This window comes from Apus apus, chromosome 9 (genome assembly GCF_020740795.1).
Source record: "Apus apus isolate bApuApu2 chromosome 9, bApuApu2.pri.cur, whole genome shotgun sequence".
Taxonomy (NCBI): Eukaryota; Metazoa; Chordata; class Aves; order Apodiformes; family Apodidae; genus Apus; species Apus apus.
The window spans coordinates 6,873,245-6,897,038 of NC_067290.1; the positions used below are offsets into that span (position 1 = coordinate 6,873,245).

Genomic DNA, 23,794 nt, shown 5'->3' on the forward strand with positions numbered 1-23,794 from the left:
TTTCTGTCTTTAAACCAAAAACTTTGCAGAGCGTTCTTCAGATTTCTTAAATAAGATATCTAATTACAAACCACTACCTGCTCCCTTCTATTTTCAAGTATAATCCAGATTTTTCCTTGTGGGCACAGCATGCCATGTCCTCTGCCACCAGTCAGGCATCCCCATTGCCCATCCCATGGCACGTGCTCCCCCTCCCTACATGGCAAAGTCATCCCTGGGGATGCTCAGGCCTTGGTAGTTTCTCCTCCAGTTCTCCTACCAAACCCTGCTGTCTCCCACAGATTACCACAGAGATGCCTTGCAGCAATATAGGTTAATATTTGCAGACTGGAGCATTTCCCCCACCCAGCTGCATTGTTCCCAGGTTAAATCCAAGCTAAATCCTCCGTGTCACGTCCCCAAAGGTCAAGATAACACCAGCAAGGTGCCAACCGGACTTTGCCCAGCAAAGACGGAGGGATTGGATGCGCAAGTCTCTCAGGCAGAGAAATAACTTTTCGGCTGAAGTTGTGCAGCATAACCAATAGGTGGGAGCCTTTTACCGTGAGAGCGGGAGCCAGCATCAGCCTGGAGTGATCCAACCCACCCGGGCTGGTGCTTTGCTTTCAGCACCCGCACACCCGCTTTGCTCCGGGAGCTGTACCCGTACAACGGGCTGGCTGACTCCACCGGGAGAGGAGAGATCTGCCCAAAGACGGCCAGCAGAGCCTACAGAACTCCCTCCAGGGTGGTTCCCATGCTGCTGCCCAACGTTGAGGAGGTCCTGGGGGTGCTTCTGCTCCCCGCTCATGTCTGGGTGCATTCACCCAAGCACCAGCTGCACCCAAACCCTCCCTCAGACTGAACAGGGCTGAGATCAGATAAGCTGCCTAAGCAATGGCCCGGCCTTATCTGCCATCATGGACAGGGACAAATTTGCATCATTCACAGACTTTAATTTCCTATGATTCCGTCTGCGTTGATTCCATTTTTTTAAAGCAGACCCGCAGTTTTGCAGAACATGAGGGTGGAGCATTTCTGCTGGAGAGCTTGGAGCTGTGCAGGGTAACCCAAGGCAACCCTGGACAGCTTCTTCTGCCTCTCATGGCAGGGTCTGCCCCAGCAGAGCTTCTACAGGCAGGTCACATCCGTCATCTGAGCCCACAGGTCACCCCAGGGGAGCATTGGCAGGATAAGGCCAGTAAGAGACGCAGTCTGTCCTGTGCCATCCCACTTTAGGGATGACACCCTGGGTCCAAAATCCAGCACGCCCATCGAGGCAACCGTTTTTCCCTAAACAAGGAAAAACTCTGAAATAAATTGCATAATGCATGTAAGAACTCCCAAAAGGCAAAACTGAAACCAAACCCCCAACCAGCCATCAAGGAGGAATTCCCCAATAGCTGTAGTATTTTATCCCAGCTTATCCTCCCACACTTTTAAAGCACACCTGACCACACCGAGGGAAGCCTGTGCCATAAATTGATCGCTAAATCTGCCGCAACAGCAGTGGTTAATCCCAAGCACTGAATCATCCCTACCCGTGGCAGCAGCGAGAAATAACACTACAGACACAACAGCCCTCACATCACACAGCCCTGCCGCTCTGCCAGCGTAAATATGCCAACTATTTTAAGCCCCCTCAAAGGATCTAGATTCTCTCCTAAGCCAAACTGAAAACAGCCTAAGAGCTGGAAAGGTGGCTGCATGGGGTAAACCAGTGCACAGCATCAGCTACAGCCCAGAAAACAACCAGCCCCTTTCAGCTGCAGGAAACTCTTCCTAGTCCCATGCAATGCACATTAGAAATCTGGTTGAAAGCCAAAATAAAGGAAATTTCTTTTTAAGCTCACTACAGATGGTTAAAACCAGCTCTGAGTCTATCACTGAGTGGTTACACCACTATTTTCAATAAACAAGAAGAGCTGAAAGTGCAGCTCCAGTGCAAGGACCTTAATAATCAGTGCTTTAAAGAGCCATTCCTGTAGAAGTCACCATGTCCCAAGAAATAAATCCGACTTTTTCAAAAGTCCTGAATTTGGAGGCAGGGCTGTAAATATGGCTTGAGGAGTCAAACTTAACTTGCCTATTTTTTTAATGAGGGTGGTGAGTGCAGGGACAGCAACCCCCAAATGAGGGGGCTTTGTGCCTTGGCATTTTAAAAGCTATATTATTGCAGATACAGGCACCTACCTGGCTGGTTTTCACTGTGTAACATCCCCCAGAGACTTCAGCAAACATAAACACTCACTTGCCCTGCCTCTCAGGATGCAGCTCCAGGTAACCTGGGCTCACCTGGGGCCCACAGTGGGCTCCAGCAGCAACCAGGCAGCCTGGGGGATTCACAAGAGCAAAGTTTGCAAAATCCAGTGCCACAACAACAGCCAAGAACCAGGAAGCAGGCGGGTAACAGAGGGATAATCCTGCCTTATTTGGGGGGTATGGATTTATTTCAGCAAAGCACCAAAGCAGGAGCTAGGAAGGATGCCACAGGCAAGGATCGATGGGTGCTGGGGCCCCACAGCCGGACGAATCCGCGTCCTGTGACATCTTGCCCTGTCAAGTGCAATTACTGTAATCTTCCACAGCCTCTCAAAATACGGATCCCAGCTGAGAAACCGGGCATCAGCAGCATGAAAGCTGCCTTTGTGCCCGGGCAGAGCCTGGGTGCGAGCCAGCCGTTAGGTGCATGAAGAAAATGAGTTCTCCACGTGCTGGGAGAAGAGAGGAAAAGCAAGCTTTCCCGCCCGGCCCCACTGCAGACAGGCTGGATCTCGCTCGTGTCTTCCCGCAGCGGCCACCGAGGTGCTGGGAGCTGCACGGCTGCACAACCCCCCGGGAATAACGGGGCCCGTCAGCACAGGGAACCGGTCGGTCCCACACCCGGGCTGAGCAGGGCACAGCCAACACGTCAGACCATGGGGGCAGCTCACGGGAAAAAGGTAACGGGGGGGTTGTGCTCGGGTGCCGAAGCGGTGGCGGGACGATGGAGAAGGCACCATCTGCTCACGTGGTGCTTGTTTTGCCCCGCGCGTGCTAAAGCAGCTGATGGTAACGAGGGATTAGAGGGAAGGGACCAGCTCCAGGGTGTGGGTGTCGCTCGTCAGGGGTGGATTAAGTAATTCCACCTGATGGGCTCAGCGTGGGGGCCTGCGGGGCTTTCAGGACACCGAGGAGGGGATCAGAGCATTGCGTTAGAACAAAGTTTGGCTTTCTGGGGAAAGACATTAGGTTTGCTCTGAGCACTTCCAGGAGTTGTGGGCTGTCTCCCACAGATGTGGTGCAGAGCAAGCCCCAAGTATTTCTTGGCCTGTGAGCTGCTGCCATTTCCCTCCTGGGATGGGGAGGAGCTGCATCAGGTCCCACAGAGCCCATGTGCATCTCCCTCTTCTCCGAATCCCCCAAGGAGAGCACCCAGACAGCTCCAAAATAGGGCTTAATGGAGTCAGAGCTCTGCAGGGGCAGCTAGAGATGGCTGTGCTGAGGATGATGTTAGATGTCATTTTGTTTTCATGTCTGATGACATCATTGCCTAGAGATGCATCATCACTGTTGAGCTGTGATGCCCAAATCCAGTATTAGACTTCTGGAGCTTGTGTCCCAGCTCTAATAGAAATGCACTTGTGCACCACACTAGGTCAGTAACCTCTATTTCAATGGGGGCAGCAGTGATGCTTTGCTCCAGGAGGGACACTGCATGCTCAGCTGAACATGGTCTGTGGGCTTCAGAAGTGTGGGCACCACCAAATCAGGTACCTTGCAGAAGTTTGCAAACCTACTAGGCTTCCAAAATCAGAGCTAGACACTGTTGCAGGAGAAACAAGCATAAAAGCAACCCACTGGCCAGCATTACCAATGCTCAGAAAGAAAATTGGTGCTGATGTGGGACAAGCAAACTTTCACCTATTTTTCTAACCATCAGAGCAGTGCCAGGTACAGGAGGTGCTGCTCCCAGCCAGCCTTCTCTTTCTCCAGCACCCATCCAAGGTGTTAATGTCATGCTGGCACACCAGGGAGCCACAGTCTTTCCTGGGGCTTGGGGCTGTAGAGGCACACCTGGGAGGAGTCACACTCTGCTCACAGCTCATCCCCAAACCTTTTCTCACATGGCTGTGACCTTCAGGCCTTGGCACATTTGTACAGGCATTACTGCAAGCAGGGAAATAAGCTGGTTAAGGTCAGGTTTGGCTAAGCACCACCCAGTTCAGCCCTGCTGCATTCAAAGCGATCTATGCCGGCCCTTCAACCCCCAGACCAGAAAGCTTTTGGATGGCTCTCCCCATTGCTCTCTCTTTCCAAAAGACCACAATCCCACTGCAGCCCGGCACTGAGTGGCCTGGCTTTGAAACGCTCCCAGGGGCTTGGTCTCTCCTGTCACTCCATCTCGCCCTGACCTTGCTGGCAGCCCCAAAAAGCTCAGAAACAGTTCTGCTGTCACTGGCACCAAAAGGTCAGAGATTTCACTCCCATTCCGTCCTTCCAAAACATTGCCCAGCCTGACAAAAGCCTGTGCCACCACATGGCTAGCACTGAGCAGGGGCGTCTGTGGTGGCTCCTGGGTCAGTGCTGTACCATTAGGCTGAAGCTGATGGGGAATGGAAAAGAGACAGCTCCCACTGCTGCATTTCCAGAGTGGGCATGAACAGTGGGCTCCAGCCCAAGGATGAGGTTGGGCCCAGGTAAGCTCTCCTTCCCCCAGCCCTTATAGAACCAGCTCAGCTCAGGGCACAGGGCAGGCCAGGGGCTCTGCCAGGTACGACCCCATCCATCAGCTACATCCCAGAGGAGACCCACACAGGAGCACAGAAAGGCTTGGCACCCCTCGCCAGCACTGCCTGCATTAGCAGTCTCAGCTGCACCCCTTAGAAGCTTAGACCAGAGCAGCTCTCCAAAGGGATTACAGTAGTGGATTGTGGAGTGCAAGGCAATCCCCAGCTCCACAACAAAAGGGACCGGAAAGGCTGCCAGCGTGGCTCCAAGGACATTTCTACTTTCAAAGGCTGCAGCAGCTCCCAAAAAAACATGTTTTGGTACCACCACTGCCCTGTGGGTACAAACTGACAGCAGGGCTCCAGCGGGTCACAGTCCCCTGCCAGGATACCCCATGAAGGCAAGGGCTTCAGCAGGGATTGGTTCATGGGTGCTCCAGAGCTGAGGGAGATTCCTCTGCTCTGCTCAGCACCAGCCCCACCAGGCACAGGAAAGCAGCAAACATCCCTCTAACCACACAAACCACCTTCAAACAACCCCGCAAGCACAGCCACAGCTCCCCAGGGTGCAGGGCAGATGCTTCCAGAAGCCCAGGTATCTGTGAGCGTTGTTTCCAGGCACCCGCACCGCTCCACTACTTTCATCCCCTGATTCTCAAGGCAGGGTTTACATAGTGGCTGTTTCCCCAGGGAAAGTTTTTTGTCCCCAAATTCACAAGAGTGTCAGTTTACACTAATGTCAGATGAGCTGAGATTAGCCTTGCTGCTGAGCAGGGAGCTTTGCTCTGTGTCTGGTATAAAACAACACAAGGCAGCACGCCAGCGTCCACAGAGACACTCTGCTCGGTCAGGAAAACCACAGCACCTGGCTGCGTGTGCTGAAAACCAGAGCTTTAAAACTCCTTCATGTGAGCCTTGCAGAGGGATGGGATCAGCATTTCTGGGAGCTGCACATGCAGTGACTAGACTGGGAAGACCATGCAGCAGCACTGCTTCCTCCCATCCACTCTGTATGCAACCCCATCAAAGCCTAAAATGGAGCCACGTCTCCCAGCACTGCCCTTTCACATTCATCACCAGCCACTGCTCTCCCTCTGCATCCCTCAGAGCTCTTTCCCTACTGCCAGCTGATGTTGCCCATCCCTGATGCAGCTCATCACAAGACATTTTAATCCACCCAAGGGATTTTGCCACAAACAAAACTTACCCCACCAGTGTGGGGATCTCCATGGACCAGCAGAGAAGTGAGCTCTGTGCTTGCTGGGGCACATAGACACATGGGACACACTCTCTAGTCTTTTATCTACCCTGCTCTTCAGGGCATAAAGGAGGTAGCCTGGGACACACACCAAGCCCCCAGCCATCCCAGCATGGCTGGTCTGGAGCACAGCCCTATTTCAGACCAACTTTGACTTCTGTCAGTCTGCTCCATCAACACACTTAACTGCACTTCATGGAGTTTTCTCACCAGTGATCACAGATGTTATTCACACAATAACAGAGGTGAAGGTTACAAAAATCAACACTTCTGCTCCAAAATAAGAAGTCTAAAAAAATTCCTCTGCCAAAAGGTGGGAGGGGAAATAATTCTCTTGCTCTGCCCCTCGTTAGCAGGAGGAGGCTCTCAAACAAATAAATAAGTGCAGCCCTGGGACCTGTCAACACCGACATCTTCCCTTCACCTAATGTGCACGAGCAGCAGCTGGAATTGAAACCACTTCAAAAACTAGATGAGAAGTAAGGCCCAAATTGCTCCCAGAATGGGATGGAAGAGTTCAACCACAGGAAAACAGAGGTATGAGATGCAGTAGCTTGTGACACTCAGGAGAGGCTCCATGCCCAGCAGCCCCGTCTCCCAAGAAAGAGGACATTCTAGGGACACAGCCCTCCAAGGCAGTGGCCTGGGACACCACTGCCCCATCCTGCTCTGCAGACTGGTGGGTACAGTGGGATTTTCCTGGCTCTCCTTGACACCTATTTCAGCAAGCCAGTAGCCAGTGTCCCTGCCAGCTCTTTCAAAGCATCTTTGTGCCTGGACAGCACAAGAGCCCTCCAAGGGACCCTGCCTGCTCTGTCCCCCCTCGCTGGCCAGGGCTTGTTTTCAGCAAGAGGGGCTGTGGATGCCAAGGTCTTTGAGCAGGACAAGCCCCACTGACAGTCACTGAATGCCACCAGCTGTTTGGTGACATTGGCCTTGGGAGCAAATCCAAAAATCAGATGGCAATGGGGAACCACACCAGGTCAGTCTCCTGGCGCATTGCATTGCTGGGATAGAACGGTTTGCCGTGTGCTGCTTGCAATAAGCCTTTGTTCAGAGGGAAAGGAATGAAAGCTGATGACTTTGCACACCAGAAGTGTCACAAGTGTCTGATGAGAATGAGGGGATCATTAATGAAAAGTCCATTCCTGGGCAAAAATATCATAAACCCAGATAATAACTGCTCAGGCTCATGAGACAGTAAACACCTGTAAGTCCTCTCACCTGTCTGCCATAGTACAGCCCAGAGCAGTAGAGTTGGGCCAGTAGTGATCCCAAAACCTGCAAAGCCCTCTATAGTGACTTTATCCTGCCTCCCTCTTCTTCAACCCTTTCAAGATCCACATGTGATGACATCTAGGGACTTTGATTAAGCAGAAACACTGCTCCAGGCTTTCATAGCTTTCAAAGAAAGCAGAATAAAATGCTGTAGCATCCCAGCCCTCATAAGCCACACTCATTACAGCAGGTTGCTCTAGTTCTTGGAAAGACACCACAGCTTAATTTCATACCTCTTTATCCCAAGTACTCAGACAGTGCAAGTAAACCAGCTCCAACACCTAATGCAAACCACTCCCTGCCTCCAGAGAGGCTGACATTTTGGCCCTGAGAGAGCTCAATGCAGACAGAGAACTGATTTGGACACAGATGCCCCAGTTAAAGGCTCCCCCAACCTGCATTGCTGCTTCTGCAGCTGCACTGGATCAGCAGCTGATGCCTTGTGTCCTTCATCAGGGTGCCAAACCAGCTGCCATCATACCCACACCCACCCTCCAGACAGCAGACTTTGCCACAAAGCAGTTTAGGGGTGTGCAGACAAGTACAGGACATGCAGCCTCCGTGCCAATAAGGCAGTTGAGCACATCTCACCCGTCCATGCATAAGCTGTGATACAGGGATTTGATCCAGGGCTGAAAGTGCTGGAGGAAGGCCAGAGGCTGCCAGCACCAGCCACCACTGCCTGCAGCAACCAGGGCTTCAAGGGAGCCATGGAAGAGGGCTCAGGCTGAGGGAGGTGCACAATGCACTCATGGGGAGACCAGGAAGGTCACTGCATAGGAAATGCAGCAGCTGCCACACCTAGGATGGCTCAGTGGTCCTCAAAAATGAAATTAAAGCAATTAAAGGCTTCACTGCTCTGGGGGGACTGGAGTGGCACCTGCTGCCTTCTCAGGAACCCTGTAGTAACAGGCATTTCACCTCGTCCTCTGCTGCCTCCTCCACTTACAGCTCATAGTGGTAAGCAGCCTGGCAGGTAGCAACTCATCTCAAAAACCAAACCTCATCCCTTTGGCTTCTTCCCTTTGGGGTTCCCCCTGCACAGGACCCAGCTGGCACACACTGCCCATGTGGAACAGACCACCCCACTTTTACCAGTGTGCTACCAGCAGTGCCTGGGACTGTCAAGGCATTTCTGCCCTTATTTTTCACAAACCCCATTTTTCCAAGCCAAGGACTAACTCTAGTGACACTGACTAGGTAAAGAGCACAACAAGGCAGTGCCAGAAGACCAGACTTCTCTGACATCCTTGGGCCCTGAGGTAGTCCCTAGTTGTGAAATGGAGTAATGATGCCACTGCAGTCTGGTGGCTTTAGGACAGCATGGCACAGCGCCAGACAGAAATATTGTCCCTTTTATTCATGTTCCATAAGCATCTGTATTTGTAAAATGCCATTCTTCAAGGCACTTTAGAGTGTCTTAATGGTCTCTCTGCAGCATGACAGCAATTTGCTCCAAAACAGCTGGAGCCCTGTTGTGCCAGTGACTGATACTCTTCTCATACAGTCAGCAGCATCCCCAGAAATAGTGGAGCAATCTTTCACACCATCAGTGGCACCACACCTCCAGCACAGGGCAAAAATAAGCTCCTGAGATAGGCAAAAAATGGTTTATCCATAGCAACAGCTAAACTGTTCCTAACAACATTGCGTGGGCGACGCAGGTATTGCCAACAGAAAAGAAGAGCAAGACTTCTACTTTGCCCTGGCATGCAGCAGCATTCTGTGCTCTGCACATTGCAAGGGACCTGATTAAAAAGCACTAAACTGCAGGTGAGTGTTTCCTCATGACCACTGGAGAACAGCAAGTCCATCAGCACCGCACCGATGCATGGATGAACTGCTCCAGTTTGTGCTGGGGAGCTGCTGAGAGCCTCCCCGTGCCCTTGGCAGCAGGATGTCAGGCTTCACAGTCAACTTGAATGCTGACAAACGAGCCTTGCACACCAGCTGCCGTGGGGCTGAGCCCTCTCACTTATTACTTGTGTTAATCTGCAGGAAATTTTCAGCTGAGGTCTGGTGCGTTGCACTCCATCTCCCCCGCTGCGGGGCCCCGGGCAGCAGCATTTTCTCAGCTTCAGCAGGGAGTTCAGTGGGGGTCCCTGCCCCGGGGCTGCCTATTTGGGCAAGGTCCCCTTTCCATGCTGCTTCTTTCCTGCTTTAGCTTCTCTTTTTTTGCATTTTTTTCTGGGCAGTCTGACTCCATTTGGCAGCTTTCGTGACCACAGGAGAGCTGTGCTTGCCTTCTGGGGCCATTCACCACCATGAGGATTTGGGAGGGGAGTGGCATTAATGACAAAGACAAGCAGAGGTCAGGACAGCACTCATGTGTGTCAAATTGTATTTTCTTTATGAATAAAATAACAGCAAGTGCTATTCGAAACATTTGCAATTTTCCACTCGACTAAGCAGCAAAGTGGCCACCTGGCTGGTGCTCCCTGAGAGCAGCACAGGAGCTGCAGGAACGTGAGCCTGGCCCCCTGACCAGACCCAGAGCCCAACCTTTCTCTGCCAGCCTAAATGCATAAATTGCTGTTGTCAAAAGAACCCTGAGGCTGCTGGTTGCCCTTGTGAGAGTGGCCACAAGCATCCACCCTCAGCTCCACTTCAGCCCAGGAAATACTGCAGACTTGTAGAGGTTGAAAGACTGGTAATGAAATGTTACACCAATAATTTGATATTTCTTGGAGACCTTTGCAATACGATAGTGAAATCAGCTATAGTTGTGGCCAGGGACCAAGAGTAACACAAGCTCTCAGCTTCGCTTGAAAAACCTCCTCACCACTGGGCAGGTGTGTGGGGAGAGCTGGAGAAGGGTGGCAGTGATGTGGGCACAGAGCAATCAGGCTGGACTGGAGCAAGCCCTGGGCACTGTGGTGGTTCAGAGACCCTGCTGAGACCCCTTCCCATGACAAGGGCAGCAGATTTAGTAGCTGCTTGCTCAGGAGAACTGGAATGTGCCTGGACACTGACTCCTGCATGTCTGCCAGTCCTGATTGCACAACCTGCCAAAATTACAGTGTCACATAATGAGCTGGGAGCAGAAGAATGTGCACGGTCAAGCTCCCTGCTGGGGAGTAACTCTCACAAACCCAGCACTGCTCTGACCCCACAAGTGAGGGGGGCCCACAGATTCTCACAACAGCCCTAACAGCAGCTACATCATGACTGCTAACCGGGAAGGCAGAGCCCAGTCTGCCAGCTCAGGAGGTAGGGGGGTGTTATACTGCCTTTCCTAGCCCTCAAGAAATTAATCCAAACCACAGCACTTCCTCCAGCCAAGGCTGGCAGGGAATTAACAGTGATATTAGGTGTTGGGACATGCTGCTGATTCTCCCTGTGTTTCTCCTTAACAAGAAACTGGTGTCATCTCAGCAAACATGTGCACCAGCTTGCTGAATCAAATAAGCCTCAACACCTCACATGGCAAGATTTTGCAGCAAAACAATTGAGCTGACAGATTTTTGAGCATTGACATCACAGATGGAAAAAAGTCTTACTAATCCTCAAAAGTTTCTTCCAGTGGATGATTTCACTGAGGGTTCTGGATCAGTCCCAGCTGCTGCAAATGAGCACAGAGAGACCAGAATTCAGGAATAACATGGAAGACTTAGGCAACATCTTAGACATTATCTCAGCATCCAGAAGCATGTAAGATACACTTTCACACAGAGCACCAGGAGCAGCAGGAGGGTATTTGGGGCTAATTGGAAGCAGTAGCAGAGTACAGTTTGGCTAACCTCTAAATGGCATGTTTTGTGGCTTCATCACACACAGAAATGCTGGTTTCCATCTGCCAACCATCAAGGCCTTGTACCAGGTCCTGACAACTTCTTTCAAAGCCTCTGGGTTAAGCAATAAGTCTATCTTAATCAACAGATGAGTCCATTCACTGAACACCAATGTCAGCAGCTGCTACAGCAACTTACGGACAAAGTACTTTTCTCTGAGCCCATCTACTCCCACACAGGTTGGGCAACTTCTGACCCTGTTAATGGTGCCTCCCTCCCAAAACCAAGCCTGCAGGAGACTCACATCGGTTCTCAGCCTGGGTGGCATTTTGCCCACTCTAATACCTCTTTATCACTGTGATCTGTTTGCAGCAATTTCTTGCCTAATTTATTAGCTCAGGCTTTGGCTGTAGTGCAATCTAGATGCTACGATACTGCACCTTAATGGCACCTGTGTTGATCTGGACCTGCCTGAAGCCATTCTCCTCTCCCTTTCTGTGGCTCACGCCCTGCTGTGCTCACAGCTCATTTCCCAAACCGCTTTCGTCAAAGCACAAACATGGTCCAAAATTACCAGCTATCAATTTTTCAGAAAGTAAATATTAGAGCATGCAGGTGTAGGACAAGTAACACTGGCTCATGGTTGATACAGAGAGGCTGGCTTTAAGCTGCAGGAGGAGCATTGCACTCCCCATGCCAGGAGCCATGGAGGAGGATGCTTGCCCAGAGCCAGTGGTTCAAAGCAGCCTACACCTGCCAAACTGCCTCCAGACATGTGCTGCAGGAGCTCTTTGCTGTGCATCCAAGTCAGGGCCAGGAGCGGTCCTGCTGGGATATAATGATGCCCAGGATGTTAGGGAGCAACATAGAACAGTAAAAGCACAACATGAGAGCACTTACTTTTTATACTTTATGCTGCTTCCTTGCCTTTAACCCCACTGAATAGCCAGGCTAATTCCAGCTAACGTAATAGGTGGATGCTGGCATGGTTGAAGCAGGCTGGGGATCACAGGCAGAGCTGGCCTGCAGGCTGGAAATGGTACCTTCTCCCATCAGTACTGTCTCCAGGATCCTCCCTATCTTGCTGGAGAAATTTCCTGGCCAGGACCACTGTGGACGGGCTGCTGGTGCCCCCGATGGAAGCACTGGGTGGGTTTGGGGCAGCTCCTCCTTCATCCACCACATGCATGTGTCCTGCACACCTGCAGAGGGGCACAGTGTTACCATCTGGGGCTAGATTTTATTACTGCTTCCTACTCCTGGCAAAAAGCAGTTGTACTGCACACAGAAGTGCTTTTCACATGAAAATAGGAGGTTTTGGGAAATAGCAGGCATTTTCCACCCATTTACTGAATTACACCCTCCCTGCCTGAGCCCTCACTGTGACAAATGAAGCCCTCTGAATCCTGGAGTACCCACACCCCTGACCAGCTGGGCTGGGTACAAAGTCCCATCCCCTGCTCTGTTCCATGGGGAGCAGGCAAAAGTCTCTATCACCTGGGCAATCAATTACTCCCCCATGTGAGCCAGGGAGGTGTGAGGAGCCATCCTGCTCTGCAAACACACTAATGGCTTGAGCAAAGATTAGCAGGAGTGTATTTCCAGCCACCCCATGCCACCGAGGTGACAGGGTATCAGGTACCAGGCAGAGCTCTGACCAGCCCTACAGGTCCCCTGCACTTGACTTTACCATCACCAAGGCCACCACTACAGTGCAATCAACATGAGTTTTTTGGTCACAGCAGGATTGAACGAAGTTTGTGCTGGGGGACAGGGAGTGGGACAGAGGGCTGGGCTTGCCTGGTCAGTCCCTGCCATGGCAGGCAGCACCTCAGCCAATGTCTAGCATTAACCCAGCAGAGGAAATGTTTAACCAGCCTTTGAGACCTCCCTGCGGCAGGAGGTGAAACGCTGTCTGCCTTCAAGTCCCAGCCCTGAGTGACTTCAGCAGAGCCAGAATTCTGTCTGCAGATGGGGAGCCAAGATAGGACAGGCAATGACACTGCACTGCCAGCCCAGTGCAGAGACTGGAGATTTCATAAAGATACAGGCAGGGCCAGGCAGAGCTGCCTGCTCTGTGACTCAGCTCGAGGCTCCGGCTGGGCGGGCAGCAGCGTGTCTGGCAGCAGCATTATCTCCCTGTCCTTGCACTCCCCTCAGCTGGCTGCATTGCTCAGCCACAGAAAAGCCACGATTTGTGTTGGATGCTCACTTGACGTGTCTGGGACTTTTTAATACACAGGAGATGTGTCCACACAAGAAAGCTCAAGGTGCCACAGCAACTGGCTAGAGAAATGACAGCTAGCAGCCAGCATTGCTAGCAGAGTAGCTCAGCAACTAATAAGTCAATCTCATGTTCAGCACCACTAATGAGGACCCAGCTGTGGGCTTCCACAGAACCACCTTCCTCTTTCTGGCATTCATTAATTAACCATGCAGCCACCCATCAGGGACATCCCAGGTACTCATTCAGCCTTATTTCTCTTTTCTTGCACAATGAATGAAAAGTCCTCTTCGCTGCCTCAGCAGAGCAGAGTCCAGGTCCCAAGAAACAAGCCCCTTGTGGCTACACATGCCAGAGCCACGCCAAGATGCCTGGCTCTTCTGCCAGCTCCTGGCACAGGGAGTCCCCTGGGCTTGCTCTCTGGGGGTGACACCTCCAAACAAGACCCCTGCCTGCAAACCCCCCATGCAGGGCACAGGAGATGCAATGAGTGGTGCTGGGATGAGCTCCCCATCTCACCTTCTCCTGAAACACGAAGCCAACTCACAAGGAACACGGGGACAGTCGATGAACGACGCAACTCCTCATCCACAGGAGCCACTCCAGATAAATATCACCCTGCAATCAGCTGCCTTCACACAGAAACCTTCAGGGGGAATACAAAGGCTTTTTGTTAATCCCAAGGACTCGGGAGCACAGGGTTACAATTCTTACTGATTTAGATAGCAAAGAGAATCGTTGTGCAAGGAGCTCCTAGAAAAACAGCTTTGCCATGGGAAGTCCCTTGGTTCAGGATGCGAGGTCCTAAGCACCCCACAAACCCACTTCCCCACAGAGGTGCAGCTGGTCAGGCACTAGGGCATCTCAGACAGAAACATCTCCAGAAAACACAGTTTGCCTTTTTCCAATTTGTTTTACTGAGCAGAAAGCAGGTGCTGATGGATCACAGCCCTTTTCCACTCCTGCAGCTCCCAGCCATAACCACTCTTACTCAGGAGCTCAAAGCAGGTTTAAATTGTTGCTCTTTTCCCCCTCTGACACATCTCCAGTGAACTCCCAAACCTAAAGCCTGTTCAAAGGAAATCCAAGGAGAGCAGTAGAGATGTGCATCCATCAATTCCTCAGCTCAAAATTGAGCCAAATGTGGGGTTTTGGATCTTGCAAAGGAGCAGCAACCTCCAGAGTAATGTATGATGTGAGGGAAATCTGGATGGTCACAAAAAACTCACAGGGCACCCATGGGCTGCAAGGCAGGTTGCAGTTTGAGCAGACAAACTGCAAAGCCTCCCCACTGAAAGCCCTCTCCTCCACCACAGCCTTGGTCTAGGAGCAAAAGCTTTGTGGAAACCTTAGAATCATAGAATCATAGAATCATAGAATCCTAGGGGTTGGAAGGGACCTCGAAAGATCATCTAGTCCAACCCCCCTGCCAGAGCAGGGTCACCTAGAGTACATCACACAGGAAGGCGTCCAGGCGGGTTTTGAATGTCTCCAGCGAAGGAGACTCCACAACCTCTCTGGGCAGCCTGTTCCAGTGCTCTGTCACTCTTACAGTAAAAAAATTTTTCCTGATATTCATCTTAAACCTCCTATGCTCCAACTTGTATCCATTACTCCTTGTCCTATCACTGGTCTTCACTGAAAAAAGCTTAACTCCATCGTCTTGACACTCACCCTTTACATATTTGTAAACATTGATGAGGTCCCCCCTCAGTCTCCTTTTCTCCAAACTAAAGAGACCCAGCTCCCTCAGCCTTTCCTCATAAGGGAGACCTTCAAAACCCTGCCTGTGTTTCACCCACGCCTGGTCAGGCTGAGCTGACCACACTCACACAGACACACACCACACACAGGGGAATGCAGACCAGCCTGCCTCTCATCTCCTGCACCTGATGCTGCACATCAATGAAATTTAACAGCTCCTGGTTAGGAGGTTGAAAACAATAATATTTTTTTTTTTAAAGTCTCTAGTAGCAAATGACCAGCAACTCAACCTACTTTTCATCTCCTGTGACAGAGCAATACCTGTACAGTCCTTCTCATTTCTCTCATCTTTTTTTTCCAGAAAGAATATTCCCTTCAGGGCAAGTGTCACAGTGGAAGTGGGAAGCCCAGGAGCAGCAGCTCAGGTGAGTGCCAGTGGCCAGCACTGCCCCATGGAGGGCTCTGGGAGGCAAGTGGAGACTTCTGGTCACCCCTGGTGCTGCTGAACCCTTGGCTGGAAAACAGGGCTGGGATGGGGCAAGAAATGCTGGAATGTGCAGAGAAGCAACATGTGAAGAGTTCAAAATAAGTGAATAAGCACCCCCACACCCATGGCAGCCCTGGTCCCTTTCTCCAGCCCTTCACAGAGACAGGAGCAACAGGCCAGGACATGGCCATGCCAGTGCATGCACCCATGGGTGCCATAGTGTGTGGATGTGGCTGGGCACCATGGTAATGGCCCCCAGATTCCTTTATCCCCTTCCTCTGGGTGGAAACGGTGAAGTTCCATGCATTCTCACCTCCTGGGACCAAAATGCTGGGCATCTGCAAGCTGTCACAGGGCAACCTTAGCAGAGCTGGACCTGAGCAAAACACCCACCTAAGAACCAAGAGCTGCTGGGGTGGTTTAACTCCTGCTCCTCCAGCTTTGCAGTCTCTGGTTTGCCAGGCAATGGAAATTCAGAGATGGCCAATATAGTACCTCCAGCCCCAATGAGGATGGGGACAAGGGGCCCAAGCCAGGCAGGGGTTTCATCTCAGCAGGATGAAACCTGGAGCAGTGGGAGCCTGGGGCAGCAATGCAGTAGTGTCACACAGACTTGGTGCCACCAGGGTGTCTATGGCCCCGTGCAGGGGCTGCTTCCCCCTCCAACAGTCCTTCCCCACAGGATGCAGCAGTTTCTCCCCTAGGACTGAGCAGCAGTTGGTAGATGAGGGGTGTTGCAACAGGCTGGGGAATAATCACGATAACTCGAGCGGTTGCCCTGGTGCCGGGCTTGGCTGTTGCAGTGGTTGCTAAAGAGAGTGGGCGTGTGGCTTCCTCTGGGGCGATCTGATTTCTCCAGGAGCATGGTTAAGGCACACTTAGGAGGGATCGTCCTCTGTGGAGCAGGGACAAGACCCCTCCACCAGCAGCAGCCGTGCTGGGCAGGCTGCTCGGGCACCTGGGCGTGCACAGGGCTGTTTGCTCTGGGAGGAAAAAACAATTAGCTTGTTCCTTTGTCCTGAGAAAACATCACTCAGCAACGAAGAGCAGAGGAAGCAAGTTCTCAGGCTGGTAGAGAGACCTTTGGGACCAGCATCAAGGAGCGGGCAAGGCCACCAGCTGCTGCCAGCCAAGCTGCAGCCCTCAGCTGGGACCCTGTGGGGTGGCTAGAGCAACAGTGCAGCAGCCACCTCCGTGTGACCCTCCGTCCCCGCTCCCACCGGACAGACCTGGCAGGCGTCAGGCAGCTTCGTTGGACCCAGCCATAAAGTGAGGCAGGCGTGAGCGTAGCCAGGCAGAAGCAGCAGCCTCAGCTCCCACAGCTCCATGTCGTGGGGCACAGGGCAGCACCTGCTCCCCGGGCTTCCCAGGGCCTCGCTGCGGAAATCAGGTAAGCCCAGGGCCCCCCAGGCTATCCCGGGGGGGTCCACGTGTCTCTGCCAGCTATGCCTTGTGGGGGTGGGCTGCTGAGCCCCCGTGGGGTCAGTCTGCACTGCGTACACGTTCATGCACAGGTGACTTTGGACCTTGTTTTAAGTTTTGTTTGAGGTATCATGTTACTTTAATACTTCAGTAGCTGGTAGAAAAGCTGCCCTTCTGCTTTTCAAAACGGACCCGTACCCCACCAGAAGCTCCCCAAGCAAACCCATGCTATTATGTTCCAGACCCTTTTGGAGAGGCAATGGGCTGGACAGGGGGCACTTGCTAATACAATCCAGGCAAATCCACGTGGGAGGATTTCCTCTGTATTCAACAAAATACCTTTGATCTACCTTAAAACATTCATTAATGATTGATGCGCATCTGTCACAGAGCAAACATTTGATGAGATATTAAAAGTAAGTTTGCGATTACCAAGAAAGACCGCAAAGCATCTGTCACTGCTTAACAAAACTAAACAAGCTGCCCACAGAAGGCACAGGACTGACGTCCCTTGGCGACTGCTAACAGAGTAGGATCCCAGCCTTGTTATCTTTGCTTATCACAGTCCAAGGTAATTAAATTAAATGATTAACCAACACACCCATTCCTGCCTGCCTGCAGGCAGAGGGGAGCTTGCTGCTGCCTGACTGTATGAGCATTTACAGCGTTAGCCAACACAAACCAGGATACCAGTAACTTCTGCACACCAGAAACCTCAGCTGGCCCCAAACCTGCTGGGATTTCTGTCTTCCAAATGTGTGTGTGCGTGAGTGCTAAGCTCAGCAGGCAACTGTGATGACACGCAAGGTGCTTTACATTTGGGGGTGATTGCAGCTGGTGGCATGTGAGCAGCCCAGGATGAGCTGGTGCCCCCCAGCTCATGGTGTTGGGGGGCACTGGTTGGACTGGGGAGGCTGACTATGCTGGTGGGCAGCACTGGCTGTGCTGGTAGAAGAAGGAATGTGGCTGTGCAGCCAGAAGCTGCAGGGCCATGTCCCCCTGCCCCAGCTTATATTTCCATCAGACTTTTCTTTCCCTTTCCTACCCCGTGATCTGATGGGGTCTATTTCTGAATGTCAGGGCTGAGCAAAGGTGAGAGGATCTGGGACATCCATGCCTGCTGCCCCAGGCAGCCACTCCATAGCTGGGAACTGCTTCACACAGTGGCCACATCGAGTTACATTCACCCTATTGCATTATAAATACCAGAATTAGCCTTGCTTAATTATTTAAAACTATAGATTAAAAAAAGACAAAGGCTCTTTGCCTCCTTTCCGGGGCACACGTATCATTTATCAGCGATACAGTCGCCTGGTGACAAGCAAGGGTTAGTGTGCCAGGTCCACCAGTATGAGAACCAGAGAGGAAAATCACAGTGAGGATGAGAACTGGTACCATCTCACCCAGGCAAGGTAACAATTAGCATCTGCCAATCTTTGAGCTCACCATATTATTGCTATTATCATCATTATTAACATCATCATCATCCATCACCAGGGCAGTAAGCCACAACAGCCATTAAGGTAATGTGAAGGAATTACAGGTATTTTGTTCTGTGCTGGGCTGTGTAACAGCCACACAGGGATTAGTTTGGGTGTTCAGGTGCATTTTGAGGCTCAGCTGCAGAGGCTTGATTACCATTGGGCTTCCAGTCACTGTGAGCCCAAAGCCTCACCACCACATCAGGCAGCACCCATATCTCACCCACTAAAGCCAGCACCTGGGTGCCTTGCTCTGCCCTGAACCTTCTGACCATGCAGAAAGGGGTTTTCAAAAGCAAGTGCCTGACTTCACTTGTCCTCCCATCAGAAAATTCTACCTAATGGGGTCACACACCTCGAAATCTGCTCTCATCGCGCAAAGCTTTGGGGCTTATGGAGACTGAGAGTTTTTTCCTACCCCATGAAGCTGACCCCAGCTACTCTGTGTTTCTAGAATACAATTAATGAATGTTAAGAAAATCAAGCAAATTATAAAATGTCTTGAATTCCAGAGCCCAAAACAAAGTATAAACTTTTGGCTTGATTCTTTGTAGGACTTAACATATAGCATGACCTCTTCTTGCTGTTACACAAAGCTGTAAAGCCAAACTCCAGCTCCACTTCAGACAGTGGAAACGGACTGACTGAAAGTTCATGTTCTAAAAGAAAAAAAAAGTTACCTTCTAGATAACAGGTAGAATTGTGCATCTACCAGTGCTTAAAAGGAACTGAGGCTAGTTTAAAGATCCCATGGACCTCCACCTGCACATGCAAACCCTTGCAGGGGGCAAGGACAGGCTCCTCTCAGCCTCCCCAAGAAGGGGTGTGAGGGATTGCACCCTCACCCTGGAGAAAGAAGGGCTCCACAGGGAGCAGATGCCATGGGGGCCATAGCCCAGAAAAGGGAACGTTGCCCCCTTGATTGCAGTTAAATGTGTCAGAAACTCACATTATTTCCCAGGCTCAGGTTTCTTGTGTAAATAGATCTAAACTAGCTCTGCTGACCCAGGTTGAGTGTGTTGGTTTTGCAGTCTCCTTACTTGCAGGCTGTGTATGAGCAGCTTCTTTCAGCAGCTCTTCACTAATCTGTTGGTTTCTTAACAATTACATATTCATGAATGAACACCAGGCACCCAGAAAACCAGAGGTTCTTTTCCATAGCCATAGTTTTAAGTGATCATTCCTGCCCAGGAAATGGTCCCTTGGGCAGGGGGTTTTACAAACCCAGATCCAGGCCCTGACCCTTGGCATCCTGAGGTTTTTTGTCCAGTTTCATCCCTCCTACAAGTAACAGGGTTTCTTCACAGAATTTCAAATAGCAATATTCTCTGAGCTTGGATTCCATTCATATGCCTTCTTCCTGTTTTCATATGAATGGCATTTTACAGAGGCCCATTCTCTGCTCAGAAAGCATTTTCCATACAGTATTTTCAACAAGAACAGTTTGGTCATCATCTGTCCCTGTTGACGCTCCTGAGACCCTCTAGTTGGAAAATCAGTTCTCCAATGACATAGACAGCAGAAATAAAAGACTGCAAACCATGTTTGCTTTCTAGATTTCAGCAAAAGCTGAACACTGACCTGTGCTGCAGAAGACATTACCCGCAGCTTTGGGAGTTCATGATGCTGAGAACCAACAGGGCAGCATTGCAGGGGGCAGAGCACAATGTGGAGCAGGGATGTTCACAGCCTTGAAAGCAGAGAATCTTGGTTTGCATCTGGGGTGGAAAAGGGCCAAGGAATACACAGGGAAGGGCAAGCAGGTTTGCAGAGGGGCAGGATGTCTAGGAAAGTTTGGCAAAACAAAATTCAAGGGCAAAGGAGGAATTTCACATGAAAATCTGCAAAAAGCAGCCAAACACTGAGATTGTGCTACAACCTGCAATATCCTACAGTCAGAAGTTGAGAGGTGTTGGGTAGGAGCCCAGACCTCCACCCTGCAGCTTTCCAAACCCAACAGCTATGGATTAATTTTTTTTTCAATCTCTTTTGTTTTTCCCCTTGTGAAGAACAACTGGAGCCAGGCAGGCAGCTGTAAACAGAGCTGCACCCCTCGGGTTACCTGCCCTTTCCAGGGCCGTTAATCCCCTTAACATTCCTGGGGATTATTTCCATCCCGACAGGACAATGAAGCAGACTTCCAGCAGCAGCATGGGGAGCAGCACACAGTCTTGAAGCAGAGGGGCTCACAGGGCAAGCCATAGCAGAGAGACAAGTCACTTAATCCTAAATAAATGCTCTGTGAAGAGCATGTCCTCTGAGTGAGGGAAAACCAAAAGGCAGCAGCAGCAGCAAAGGGAAGTGCAGCTCAGCTGCAGCTGAGCCCCTGTGCCCCGTGCCTGTCCCTGGACATAAGCTAGTCCTCCTCCTCTCTAGGAGCAGGTTAAAACCTTTCTCCCTGAGCTGCACAAAAGCCACTCAGCACCCCAAGCAGGACACTGCATTTTACAGCTTCCATATTAGTTGCAATATTTAGGTTTTCAAAGGCATTTAACATCACTTCAAAACTGCCCAATATCCTGTTCCTCAAAAGACTGGGACAGAGCACAATCAGAAGTGGAAACCACTTGGGACAGGATTGCAGACTCACGATTTTATCACAAGTCTCCCAAGAGCTAGGGGATTTATATGCATTTCCAGGTGGTCTGAGCAGGAATTTGGGCTGTGTTTTAGTTCAGAACAGACCAAGATTAAAATGTCATTTTTCTCCTCTAGCCAGTCCCACAGCCTGAGGCAGTGGGGTGGCTGGTCTCTGGACCATCCTGAAGATGCTGAATATTTGAGGTCTCTTAGAAAACGGACAAAGACTGGGAGCTCAACTCACAACTGCAGTTGGGAGCAGAGATACACCACGCATGACATTCAAGTATCTGCCAGTGGCCTTGGCCTCCTCATCCAGGCACTCCTGCTTTTTACCTACAGAAAAGTCACCCTCACTTTCTGAGAAAGCCCCAGGCTTTTAGAAATGAGGAAAGGGAAAATATTTAAAAGCAAGTAAAACACTGAGTCTATCGAAGCAAACACAGGTAACTTTTTATAAGCAACACTCCAAAACTGATCTTTTTGAAAGGTCACACTGTCTTTGAGTACAGCAGAGGGTATTAAAATGCACATGTATTTTTTTGTTTATATCTTGCCAAGAACAATATAAAAATGTCTAACACCTTTTGCTGATTTATGATGGTGGCCAAGGAGGTGCCAGAGCAGAGCCTTGTTCATTGATCTACAGCTGAATCATGCAAAAACAGACATCCTGCTGTAAATCCACTGCAGAGACCTGGCTTGATTTACACCTCCAGCACTATAAATAATGACAAAAAGCAGCCTGATCACAGTCTGTCCTCCCGTACATGGACATGAATTACATCAGGTCTTGAAGATGATAGATCTACTCCACATGAAACATTTTGCACTGGGTCCCTATCTGCCAACCTGCAGGAGAAAAGACGCTCCGTCCTTACTCCCAGCATAACCCCCAGCTGTGCTTCAGGTGCACCAATATTTTTATGTTCTCATTTTTCTTTTTCTGCTCAATGCAAATGAAGACACTCCTTGAATTGTTCCAGACTAAGGTCTTCTGAAGGTTTAAAGCACTGTTCTTGCAGTGAGGTTCAAGGCTCCTTCCAGTCCTGGTCAAGGACAAGGTCAGGGCTTTGACTTCATCCCTGAGACAGCACTACAGACACCTACTGGAAGCCAGACCCTTAAGATGGGTGTCTGCCCACTTCTAGACACTTCCAACACAGTGAAAACCAAGCTTAGAGCTACCTGCTGTGTCCTGGCCCCCTCAGTATTGTTCAAGCAAATTGCACTCATTGTGAGGACTTTTGCCTGCTGGTTTGACAGCCCTGGCCAGAAATGCTTCCAATCTGTTTCAGTTCCTCCCATTCCTTCCTTCCCAGTATTTTCTCCATTTCTACTAGTTTCAAGGAAAAGTTCCCCATCTACCTTCAGTAAAGATCAATGGCTGCTTCTTTGTAAGCCTCAGCCATGCAACATCAGGTTGCTGTGGTCTGGAAATAACCACATTGGCCAATTCAAAACCTCCAGGTTCACTGCAGTGCTGCCCCAAAATACTCCACCAGCAGAGGGTCTCCTCAAAGGGAGGATCATCCTGCGTGTCTGGGGGTGGAAACACCACAAGACTAAGCTGAAGGGCTGGATGTCACCATGAGATGCATTGTATGTTGCTAGGCATTAACCCTGTGTGGATGTGGGGACAGCCTGTCCCAAGCAAATCTCCCATGATCTGCATTTTGGAGGTAGGGAAGAAGAGTCTCCCACTCCTGAGTTGCAAAAGGAAATCCATCATCATGGATGCAGGGGGAAATCAGTCCTTTCTAAGTAATACTGCTGCATCAGTGCTCCAAGAGTTAGTGCAGCTCAGCAGCAGGGTCCGAGAGCTACTTGGTATAGAAAGAACCCACCAAAGTCACTTCAGTTACAGCCTTTTACAGCATCCAGGTTGGTCCTTCAGGCTTGGCTGGCTACATAATCCTTCCATGGTCATGGCTCTCTGCATTATTCCCTGGCAGAGTACAACAGGCAGATTTAAGAGGGATGAATCCAGGATCAATCCACTCCAGCCCTTCTCCTGCCATGCAGCAGGATGTGGTACCCTGCACACAAGCATCACTGGGCATCACTGGCACTGGAGGCAGCTCTGCTGTGGAAGATGGCAGAGGAACAGTGCGAAAAGGGCAACAGGATGACAGAGACACTGAGGCTAGTCTGTTAGTACAGCTGTCCAAAAGCAGCATTTCCATTTAAAACATCTGGCATTTTACTTATATTACTCCAGGAAGAGACTTTTTTGTTTGAAGAATGAAGACATTGCTTTGCCATTTAAAATGGGAGCTTGTCCATTTCATTCATACCAAAACAAACCTTTGCTTTTGTACCTTCCTTCTTTGTCTTTTGTCTGCCTCTTCTGTGAAAAGACCCAAAAAGGGAAGAAGTAGGAAAAAAAAAAACAACACAAACAAAGCAATTTTACCCCTGTGAAAACCTGACATGTTTTCTCATTGTTCAAAACCTGGCTTTCATCTAACCATGAAATTGTGCTGCCTTAACCCTTGGCTGTTCTTCAGTCCCTGCATCTCTCTGGACAGCAATCCTGAGCCCTTGGGTTCAGCCTGTGGAGTCCAGCCCCACAGGGGTTGTCAGTCAGCCTGGCACTTGCCATCAAACATCAGACCATGCCACCTTCTCTCCTGCCAGCAGTGATGCATGATCCTAGAGGAAAACGATTTGATACAAGAAATCACTGGTTCCAGCTTCCAAATGCCCTTTAAATATGTACCGAACTATTCACCCCAATTACACTCATGTAATGAGCTCCGATTTGTTTTCTTTGTTCCCAAAGCAGCAGGGCACTGACCACATTAACATTGAATGAGAAGCTGTTTGATATTGAATCATTTCTTCAGCAGTATTATTCCTTACACAATTCTATTTGATTGCCATCCACTTTACATTTGATAAGTACTTACTGACTGTGAAAGAATAACCTAGCCTGCTT

At 50.4% G+C, this 23,794-nt stretch overlaps 1 protein-coding gene across 2 annotated transcripts in view; it reads left to right on the forward strand.

The window, feature by feature from the left end:
* Window positions 1-2,570: 2,570 nt before the first annotated feature.
* The window catches only part of FAM107A (family with sequence similarity 107 member A), a 31,040-nt gene continuing 9,816 nt past the window's right edge, over window positions 2,571-23,794 (forward strand). The window contains exons 1-2 of one of the 2 annotated variants that reach the window (XM_051627667.1): window positions 2,571-2,921; window positions 15,245-15,308. In XM_051627667.1, coding sequence (XP_051483627.1) covers window positions 2,898-2,921; window positions 15,245-15,308 — 88 coding nt within the window. In that variant the 5' untranslated portion in view covers window positions 2,571-2,897. Of the gene's footprint in view, window positions 2,922-15,244; window positions 15,309-16,200; window positions 16,761-23,794 lie in introns of those variants that run through there. The other variant, XM_051627668.1, reaches the window with a different exon arrangement.